At 45.0% G+C, this 11,243-nt stretch overlaps 1 protein-coding gene across 5 annotated transcripts in view; it reads left to right on the top strand.

Moving 5' to 3' along the window:
* The first annotated feature begins 1,907 nt into the window (after positions 1-1,907).
* Positions 1,908-11,243, top strand: part of RALGAPA2 (Ral GTPase activating protein catalytic subunit alpha 2) — a 332,722-nt gene continuing 323,386 nt past the window's right edge. For 2 of the 5 annotated variants that reach the window (XM_019712535.2, XM_019712536.2), the window contains exon 1: positions 1,909-2,244. In XM_019712535.2, coding sequence (XP_019568094.2) covers positions 2,139-2,244 — 106 coding nt within the window. In that variant the 5' untranslated portion in view covers positions 1,909-2,138. Of the gene's footprint in view, positions 2,245-11,243 lie in introns of all 5 variants that reach the window. The other 3 variants (XM_019712540.2, XM_074317914.1, XM_019712539.2) reach the window with 2 other exon arrangements.

The following is an 11,243-nucleotide window of genomic DNA, read 5'->3' as shown; positions in this document are numbered from 1 at the left end:
TTATAGAGTTTTTACTCAATTTCTTTGATTTTGATATTTGTATATCTGTTTTTTCTTACACTGAAAATCTTAGTCTTAATAACAGTTAATATTTCTTTGCAGATCTTTTTGTCCTTAAAACACGTTCTTCTCTGGAAGTACAATCAGAATACTACCTTTAAAAGTTACTTGGAATATTGTATTTTCTCTATATATTTATGTTACCAATTAGCTACATGGTTGGGTTCATTATTTTATTCTGTTTATCTATTTATTTTCAGTTACCAGGTTTTTTTCTTTTTCTTTTAATTTTCAAAGATGTAAAACATTTAAATGATTCAAAAGTCAAAACTATATAAAAAGGTATACTTGAAAAGGATCCTTTGCTACCTCTTATCTGTTCCACCTCATTCTCTATCCCAGTTAGATAATCATTTAATGTCAGTTTTTGATTTATCCTCCCAATGCTTCTTTTTGAAAAAAAATAAGCAAATAAATATGTGTTTTATGTTCTGTCCATTGCTTTTATACTTAAGAATATTTCTGGGAGATTAGGTCAAATGAGGAAACAGGAAATTTTCTCATTTCTATGATTGCATAGTACTGTATAGTACTACATTATATAGATATACTGAATTCAATAAAGCACTTTTAGATGTGTATGCATGTACCATATCCAATCAGATCCCATTAAACATTTACACTGGGTTCTCTCCAGCACCTGGCAGTATTCATTTGCTAGTCCATTCCTTTTTATTGCTGAGTAATAGTCCTTCAGTATAAATATATTCCTGTTCTATCAAGGCTATTTTGACAATTCTAAAAATAGAGGCTGTAACAATTATGAGATTTTTTGTATGTCTGGGTGAAATATGTAGGACCATTTGGCTCTTTATTCCATTTTATTTGATGAACTTTTATTTATTGATTCTAGAGGCCAAATACTGTGCTCAGTGATGAGGATACAAACTGTAAATCCCTGGCTCTTCCTCCAAGTTACACTTCAGCCGAAAAATTTGGAGCATCAGGGATCCAGATGCAGTAACTCTATGGATCTCGCGTAAGAAATCTCTGGACCATCTTCTGTCTCAAAATCTTGCCCCAGGTTGCAGGCGCCTGGCCTTATAAAGCATACCTGCCTGAGTGAGAGTCAGGTCTCTTAGGTTCTATTTTTGGTTTTACTACTGCTTTGCTATATGGCCTTGCACAATACAGAGATCGTGTACTTCCTACAAAGCAAGAGCAAGATCCTCAGGAGTCCTCTGAGAGACTCATACTCCTCCAACTGAGGTTGGGTCTCAGGAAGCAAGGGACTCCTCACCTCGAGCCTATGCATGCCCTTCCTTCCTGACAAAGCCATGCATTTTAGTGTGAAATTGTAGTTCCGATTTTGGTATGGTCAAAGGGATTTCCAGTTTCTCCCTGGCTCCTTGGTGTAAATGCAGAAGCTACACCTCAAAATGAGCTGCATTTTAAAAGCCTTGAAACTTTTCTTCCTGAGATATTTCTGTGGCTCATGTTGCATTAAAGGGTACTGCGGTGGGCACAGAGTACATGTACCCCGCGGGGCCCTGGGCCTTCCCCGGTCAACCTCAGGAGGATAATGCTCAAGCGCTCGCGAACCTGGACAGGAGGTAGCAGTGCCTCGCCTGCTGCATAACTACATTTCCCAGGAAGACTTGCGGCCCACGGCCCGGTAGGAACGGGGGACGTGACTAGAGCCGGCCCACAGACTTCCACTGTGCCAAAGTCACGCCAGTCTGACTGAAGGGCTCTATCGCGGTGCATCCCGGGACTTGTAGTACAGCATATACGCGGGGCAAGCTTCTTTGTGATTCGCGGCGTCGGCTCAGCGCTCCAGGCGTACCCTTGCGAGGGGTCGAAACCGCGCACACGTGCGCTGCGCCGGAGGGGCCGGCTGGTGCCTCCCGCGGGGCGGGGCCATCGGTGTCTCGTTGACACCGCCTTCCTGCCCCTCCCCTCGTGGTGCCCTGCCCGCCCCTCCTTCCTGTAGCCACCCCTGAAGCGACAACTGCGGCGGCCGGGAAGGGGGCGGTGAGTGGCCCGCGCGACACGCGCCGGCCCCGACCCTATGCAGTAACTCGCGCGGCGCTGGCGCCTCTTGTCCCGCCGGCGGGGACTAGGCTTCCCGTGGCGGGATGTTCTCCCGAAGAAGCCACGGGGATGTGAAGAAGTCCACCCAGAAAGTGCTGGACCCCAAGAAGGACGTGCTGACCCGCCTGAAGCACCTGCGGGCGCTACTGGGTGAGGCGCGCGCCGGAGCGCGGAGCGCTGGAGTCGGGGCACTGTCTCGGCGCGGGCCGCGTGAGGGTCGGGGCTGGGATGCCCAAGGGCGTGAGGTGGGGGTGGCGGGGCGTCAGACCCCGTCTCCGGGTTTCGGCATTGTTCCCTGGAAAGCGGGCAGTCTGGCCCTCGGGCATTGCCCTGTCTCCCGCCAGTGTAAACTTACCCCGATTCTTACCGGGTAACCTCGAGGTAGGGCACAGCCATGATTATCCTTTCTCCAGCAAATACTGGACCCAAGTGGTTGGTCCTCGCGCACACACGTTGAACTGTCATCTTCCCTCCTATTTTTTTGATTTTGGTTTTTGAGTCCGAGACCCTAAGTGAACTGAGACCCCAAGCATTCGTAGCATAAACTTAATTGAACTGTCTTCTCTTTCGCTCCCCCGCCCCCTTTTAAATTTTATTTTTGCTTTGGAGTCTGAGTCCCCAAATAGACTGAGACTCCAAGTGGTCCTAGGATACATTTAATTTAACTCTAATATCTTACGATGCCCCTCTTTAAAATTTTGTCTTTACTTTGGGTCTGGCTGCTTCAGTTTCTTTGTCCTTGCTTGGAGGGAGGAGTAACTTTCCTGGATTCAAGAAGGCTGATTCTCTTATTGCCAGGTTGACAGTGATGGGTATATGCCTTCCGTTTTTGTGAGATTGTTGGGTGCAGGTTCTGCAGAGCCCAGGTGGGCCTGCAGTTGATCAGTGATGAAGCTCAGCCCATGGGTGTGAAGTGTCCACAAGGCTTCCTGTCACCTGCTGCCTATGAATCTGTAGCTGGTTTGCTAGGCTGTTTTGGTTTCTATTTTCTTACTTCCTTAGTCTTAACTTTTGTTTAGGATGAAAACACTCTTGCTGTCTATAGACAGACTTGACTGTGTATTTGGGGGCTGAGAAAAGGACACCTTATGTTTTATTTTAGATGCCATTTTTATTCCTAAAATGAGCAAAAATCACCTGATTTAGGGCACACAGTCTTAATGTGTCTGTCCTTTGAGGAAATATGGCAGAAAAGAATTCATTTTATATGTGAGAATTTTAAATAAAGATCTTGTTCATGAGATTTAAAGTTGCAAATTATTTCTATTTATACCCTGTGAAGTACCTCTAAAGGGAACATGCACACACACACCCCCACATACACAGCTGGTTTTGCCAAGTGAAGTTCTTCACATTCTCGGATTCCTTGAGATTACACTGTCTTGTTCAGTTTGCAATGAAATGTAAATTAGTTACTGTTAGAGGGATTAGTTTTCAAGACCTTTGAAAGTAAAATGTGCTGTTCTTGGTAAACTGGACTTTCTACTTCCTGTAGTAAAATACCACGCACACGGAGGTTGCCACACAGGTTGCGTTGTGCAGAGTTTTAGTAGTGACTGATTAACACCTACTGCAGAGACATACTTGATAAAGGAGACCTGAGCAATATTTTAAAGCATTTGATACTTTGGGACTTTTTCTGTGGTAGAGAATTTCAACTTTTGTTCTGTCCAAGTTTACAGGATTAAGTTGATTATCTTTTGTAAAGGCAGAATCAATTAAACCTAGATCATTTTGGTTTCTTAGAGATACACAGTACATTGTTACCATTCTGAGAAAGCAGTTTTCAAGGCTGTGTGATTGTGGTTTCACTTTATGTGTGTCTTATTTTGAGGAACTTTCTTTTATCATTCTTTGAGCTCATTATGACTTTAGTTGTGGAACATGGAGAGGTTTTTTGATATTTCCTTAGTGTATGTTGTTTTTTGTTGACATATTTGTTTGTGGAATGGCCCAGTTTACTTTATTACTGTAATCTTTATCCGTAGGGACTAGATTTTTGTAAATGTGACGAATTCTAGTGATAATGTTTAATGTAAACTTTTGCTTACAATTGTGGTTTAAAGACTTTAAAGAAAAATATTACATTTACACACTAGTTCCTACCACATCTCATACTGTTTGCTACTTTAAGAAAAAGTCTACTTAAAAAAAGGTCTCTTGATCTGAAAGATAGGAATTAACCAAGATTAAGGAAACTATTTGAAGGAAATGAATAGAAATTATTATTGTATTTTTATTTGTATATTTACTCATGTATAGTGATACTCTTGCTTTTCATATATTTTATATTCAAGTGATAATAAATATAACATTCTTTTACATACAAAGATGATAGTGCTGGATTTGAAGCAAAGCTGCATGACTTTGGGCTAGTTACTTAGCATGTCTTTCAGTTTCTTTACTCTGTAAAATGGGTGTGGTAATGTCTGCCTTGTAAAGGTTATTTTGAGTATGATGTATAAACTGTTCCAGCTTGAAGTAGGCATTTAACAATTTTTTCTCTCATTACTTGTCTTGCATCACTAATAGGATAAGACAAGCATTTTGATAGGTGGTCCCCCCCTTATTTTGATATTTGTGATGGACTTGTTCTCTCTTCATAAAAATTAGTCTGTATTTAAGACAACTGACTGAGAAACACATACTTAGCTGTGAAAAGTATAGTATTTCTTATCATGGTAATGACTCCAATTAGAACTTGCTTAGCTACTTCGACCCGGTTGTGTGTTGAAGATTGGCCTGGTGTTATTAACTTTATTTTACAGAGGGGGAAACTGAGGCACAGACAAGCCTTACAAGGCGCCACACTATGTACTAAGTGGTCTATATGTATTATGTTAGAGGAAAATCAAAGAGCTGTTATGTCACCTGACTTTCATTTCTCCCTATACTGTTGCAGTCATTATTGGGAAAGTAAATGACTGAAAAAAAAAACCAAAAAAAAAACAACCATACTGTGTATTATTGCTATCTTTCTCCAGCAAAGATTCCATGTCTAATTAAAAGTTGAGTGGCTACTGAGTTCCAAAACAGTGTATATAAATCTAGAACCCTGGCCCTGAGGGCTTCCACAGTGTCAGAGATGTGAGTTGGACTGGTGAGTCCTGGGGGCAGGAGAAGAGTAGGTTGGCCTGACCTGGAGAAGCTGAAGCGGGCTGGGTCCAGATCAGAAAGGTTTTGTTTGCCTGAATTAGAAGCTCAGATCTTATCCTGAAGGTGAGAGGGCCTGCTTGGAGAATTCTCAGCAGGCTAAAAGATAAGACTTGAGAGCTTCCTCTTTGCCAGCAGGGCCAGGAAAAGTGGATTGGAGCTGATGGGAGGGGTGGCACTGAACACAGGCAATGACAGAGCAGACAGATGTTGAGGGCCTGAAATAAGCTCCATGAATGGAGAGGAGGAGTTGGATTATAAAAGACCAGTGCAGCAGGAGTGGTCTGTAACTGAATCACGGAGGTGAGGTTTGCAGAAGCTAGGTGAGGAGTGATGAACCTGAAGGAAAAGAGATGTGGGGTCAGATGCCACAGTCAAGTCAAATTAAGTGATACCATGGTTTGGACCACATATTTGTGACCTGAGAGGAGAGTATCGTCTCTTACAAATGCTCCATATACTGATAGAGCAGTATAGAAGGACATTTGGTATATTTCCTTTTGTGCATCTTTTGTGCATCTGCTGCTTTAAGTTCACTTACTATTTTAAATGTTTCCTTTTCAACTTGTTTAATATTAGTATTTGCCTATGTTTTGTTCCTCTCATTTTTATTAACTACAAACATTTCTTGAGGCTGTATATCATAATTTAGTTTACCATTTCTTGGATGGTTAAATTGTTTTATTCCTTCCCGCTCCCTCTCTCGTCCTCTCTCTCTCTTTCTCCAATATAAATAATACTGCTGTAAACATTTTAGGAAGCATTTTTTTCTATATTTTTGCATTATTTCCATAGGATAGATTCCACTGAAATCAAATTGCTGGGTTTGAGCATGTTTATGGCTTGAGTCACAGTGCTTTCCTAAGTGTTGCTCCCCCAGCCCTGCCAGCAGCAAGGATCGAAACTGCCACCTCCACTGTAGTCTGAGTAGCAATAAACACGTTTTTATAATTTGGTAATTGGTGTGAGGTGTTTGGGAGAATGGACCAGAAGAGTTGGTAGGAGATCCTAGCTAATGACAGCGGAAGATGAGTGTAGGGTTATGTGTGTTGACTTTGAGAGAAAGGCAAGATACAAATGGAAATGTCTGTGAGGTTGTGGGACAGGGGGTCTGGAGCTTAATGGGAGGATAGAAAGCGATAATGTGGTTGTTAATTATCGTTATGATCTCATTGAATTTTCCCACAACCAATGTTGAAGGTAGTTGTTCCTACCCTCAGCCTATACAGATGAGGAAATTAAGTCTCAGTGAGATTAACCACTTGTCTACCAGCCCCCAGCTGACCAGTGGCAGAGCTGGGACTCATGTGATTATAAAACCCATGTTGTACTTTTGCTAGTTACTGACTCAAATGCATATATATGTATGTATATGCCAGAAAATATATTTACCCACCAGAATGAATGTTAACATATAAACAAAAGTAGAATAGATTTTGCATGTTTCACAAAAATATTGCTTTGAGTTTTGCTGCTGCTCTCTGCCTGTTCTGTTTTACCACATTCTTCTAGGAAGACTTGAAGCTGTATTTGATTTGATCATGGCAGAAGATAAAAAGCTGTTATGTTTTTGTGTTCATTGGCCTCTTTATGCCCTTGGCAGGCCTAGCAGGTGGTAGAATATTTGCATGGACGTTAGTGCCACATGGACATTTTACAACTAGACCAAAGCTGGGAGGTGTAATTTCAGATCTTTAGGCAATCTTAATATGGTCTCTCTCAGTTGACCTTGTTTAAAGCAAAGTGATTTTGCCATAATGTTCCCTTTGCTATTTTTTCACCAATTACTAACATATCTGTAACCTCTGGCATATAAAATGAACTTTGGACACATACGTGTAACACAAACACACCATCCCTGCTTCTAGGGCTTGATATTGTCTAGACTTCTGATGTGAGAGGGGTGAACCTAGACTAAAAGTCTATTTTAGCTCAGATGTGTTGTTTGAAATAACTGGAAAAGGTTGGCTTCTGAGAAGGGGGAGAATTGGTAGATCCAGAATATTTTGATGTAAACTTTCATAATTTGCATTTTTATTTTGTTTGTAAGTGCTTTATTTATTATCAGCTGTTTACTGATCTTTGCTCTCCAAACTGAGTACCATAGATAAAACTAGAGAATTATTTATTTAAAATGTCAAGTTGACTTCAAAAATAGCAAATTGATTCAATTTAAATTTTAAAGTTGTTTTAAAAGGAAGGAATATAAGTTACTATACTGTAAAATTAAAAATAATGTATAAATGTAATAAACAACTATCCTTGGATTTAAAAAAAAAATTCAGTTTCACAAATGTGCCTGTCTCTCTCTCTCTGCTGGGTAGGGCTGTGTTTTCAGAGATTAAAAAAGCACAAGCCCAGAACTTACTGTTTGGTAGAAGAGACAGACAACTATATTTGCCACCAGTGTGCTAGTACCTCAGTGGAGTGGGATGAAACTATAGAGGTGGCTGCAAGGTACAGAGGAGGCGGGGCCTAAAGCCCTTCTGAGGAGGTCATCAGTGTGTCCTGAGGGAGATTGGGTCTGAGGTGGGTTTGGAATAGTGAATACATGAGATTCTCAGGTGGATGAGTTGGAGGTGAGGGGATTGCAGAGAGGAGCTTTTGCAAAGGTAATGGTGTAGCCACCATGGAGTTAAGTTTACAGTGGCTTTTATCCTGTGATGTGGGTAGATGTTGGGAATCTGGGGAAGAGTTTTAAGCAGAGAATGGAGGCAAATCTGATGTCTTCCCTTGTGATAGAGTCCCCGTATCCCTGAGATTTGAAGCAAGAGAGGCCAGGAGACCGAGGCTTCCATCCTTCTGGATTGCAAGCCATGAGGATGTAGTCTGGGCTGCAAATGTTCATCTTTCTCCCCATGTGGAGAGCACCTGCCTCAAATTGAATTCACACTCAGTGGGAGGCAGAGTGGAGAATGGAAAGTGAGAAGGGCCCAGTGGACCCCTTGTGAGCTGAGCGGTTCAGTCGTGTCTGTGCCAGCTTTACCTCTGAGCTTTTCCGTTGCAGGAGCGGGTAACATCCTGTTTGTGTTATAATTGGCTTGAGTTGTATTTCTGGGTCTTGCAACAGAAACAGTACAGATTAATGTGCTAGGAAGAGAAAGGGAAATTCCAGATCGAGGATGGATGGGTGGGTGGGTAGACGTGTGTGTGTGCGCACGCATGCAAGTACACAAGCAAATATGATTTTTATATTTTTTAAGACTGAAGAATTTGAGTTTATTTATATTTAGGAAAAGGGATTAGTAAAAGAGCAAATGAATAAACAATAGAGAGAAGGGATAAAAATGGAGAAAGGTATGGTCTACAGGGGGATCAAGAAGTGGGGCAGGAGATCAGGCTTGACAAGAGGGGCACTTTTTCCTCTAATGCCACTTGGAGGAAACAAGAATCGGATGCTGGGCCACGGGGATGTGGAGGGAGCTCTCATGCAATGGCTTCTCTTGTCTCTGTGCAGGTAAGACGTAAATGAATTGCTGAGCAAGTTTTCTCACTGGTGTAGTGAAGGGAACTGAGTATGTCTTGCTCCCTCTTCTGTGCCATGTAGCTCCTTAAAATAAAGGAAGTAATTGTAATCTGTAAGACATTTTGTTGTTCTTTTGGGAAGCGATCTCATAAATACATTTAACTTATGCATTAAATGCTTGGCCAGAAGGGGGAAATATATATAATGAGGACAGTTCAAAGGGGTGCAGATGTTGCCTGCCCTTCCACTTAGTGACTATATGATATGCCCCATAGTGATGTGAGGTGGGACAAGAGAATTTGCTGGGTCCTCAGTGGTCCTCTTTCCTTCATGCCTCTCGCTATGGGAGCATCTCCCCTGCTGGGTGTGGTTCAAGTATTTAAGGGTAATTTTGATTTTCTCCATTTTTGCCTTAAATGTGGCTTAATCAGTGTGGGGGCGGAGCCCCAGAGAGTAGTTTCCAGGCTCTCGGCCTCACATAGACAGGTGCTGGCTCAGGTAGTAAATGGCCAACTGTGATTGCATGGCCATCAGCTGTGGCTAGTTGGCCGTCAGCTGTAACCAGTGAGCCATTGGCCACAATATAACTGCTGTGGCTACGAGAAGGAGAAGAGAAAGAATGGGGCCTAGCAAGAAGATGGCGGCTGGGCTGGCGAGTGTGGATGGCGGTTTGCGGACAGTGTGGATCCAGCCTCCATTGAGAGTATAGTGCCGACAGAGAGAATATAGTGGTATGACTCCCCTACCTATGGCTCCGTGGGTGTTCCTTTTTGGCCTCACCATATCCTGCGTTCTTGTATGGGGAGCGGGAGCAGAGACCCCGCAGGCCGTCCCGCACGACACATGGCGCAGCGAGCAGGGTCTCCCGCACGACACATGGCGTAGTCGGCAGGATATGGTGCCGGCCAAAGCTCTCCAAAGGACGGTGGAGCAGTTTGTGTGTATGAACACTGAGTCTCTGGAAGACCAGGAGGAGCAGCTGCCGGAGAGCTGGACCCCCGTGGAGGGGTGGGAGGACGTGGACGGTTCTCCCACCAGCACAGGAAAAGCCATGCTGCTGCTGGAGAGATGGAGCCCCGTGGAGAGGTGGAAAGATGTGGACGGTTCCCCAACCAGCACAGGCCGGAGAAAGCGAAGGTCGTTGCAGCCCTGTGGGCCGGGGAAGTTCCTGCTCAGGCAGCCCGGATGCAGGACTTATAGTCCCAGGAGGTAACGCTTGCTGAGTCCTCCGTGGGAGATGAGGGTGAGGTCAAGGTCATCCCTCACCCCCAGGACAGTCCTGGCGAATGACTATGGACTATGGGGAATTGCCTTCCATCCCTAATTTAATGGACCGCTTGACTGTTTGTTTGGGAACTGTTGTTAGTGGAACTGGGGGATGTTTGCTTTTGTCTCTTGACTGGCCGCCATTGAGAATATGTAAGCACCTTGATTGTGAGTCGCTGTTGTTCCAGCAGGGTACCCTGAGAGGCACAGAGAGAGTGGCAGTGCCCTGAGAGCCCTGGCTGAGTCCAGGAAGTCTGGCTGAGCCCTGAAGGTACCCTGGCTGTGCCCAGGAAGTCGGGCTGTTCCCAGAGAGAGTAGAGCCCTGGCTGAGTCCAGGAAGTTTGGCTGAGCCCTGAAGATACCCTGGCTGTGCCCAGGAAGTCGGGCTGTTCCCAGAGAGTGGCAGTGCCCTGAGAGCCCTGGCTGTGTCCAGGAAGTGTGGCTGTGGCAGTGCCCTGAGAGCCCTGGCTGTGTCCAGGAAGTGTGGCTGTGCCCACAGAGAGTGGCAGTGCCCTGAAAGCCCTGGCTGTGTCCAGGAAGTGTGGCTGTTCCCAGAGAGAGTGGCAGTGCCCTGAAAGCCCTGGCTGTGTCCAGGAAGTGTGGCTGTTCCCAGAGAAAGTGGCAGTGCCCTGAGAAATCCTAGCTGTGCCCGGGGAAACAGGTGGTACCCTAAGAAGTCCAGGAAGTCTGGCCGTGCCCAGGAGTACTGGTGGTGCCCTGAGAAACCCTGGCTGTGTCCGGGAAGACAGGTGGTACCCTAAGAAGTCCAGGAAGTCTGGCAGTGCCCAGGAGTACTGGTGGTGCCCTGAGAAACCCTGGCTGTGTCCGGGAAGACAGGTGGTACCCTAAGAAGTCCAGGAAGTCTGGCTGTGCCCAGGAGTACTGGTGGTGCCCTGAGAAACCCTGGCTGTGTCCGGGAAGACAGGTGGTACCCTAAGAAGTCCAGGAAGTCTGGCAGTGCCCAGGAGTACTGGTGGTGCCCTGAGAAACCCTGGCTGTGTCCGGGAAGACAGGTGGTACCCTAAGAAGTCCAGGAAGTCTGGCCGTGCCCAGAAGCACTGGTGGTGCCCTGAGAAACCCTGGCTGTGCCCAGAGAGCCTGGCTGTGTCCAGGATATTGCATTCACCCCCAGGCTCCTCGCACAGGTCCCCTCGCGGAAGACGCTTGTCGCGTAGATTGTGAGGCGAGAGCCTGTAGGGGTGGAGTGTGGGGGCGGAGCCCCAGAGAGTAGTTTCCAGGCTCTCGGCCTCACATAGACAGGTGC

Source organism: Rhinolophus sinicus, linkage group LG13 (genome assembly GCF_036562045.2).
Source record: "Rhinolophus sinicus isolate RSC01 linkage group LG13, ASM3656204v1, whole genome shotgun sequence".
NCBI classification, from domain to species: Eukaryota; Metazoa; Chordata; class Mammalia; order Chiroptera; family Rhinolophidae; genus Rhinolophus; species Rhinolophus sinicus.
The sequence above is the reverse complement of the archived record's forward strand: the minus strand, read 5'-3'. Positions and strand labels throughout refer to the sequence as shown.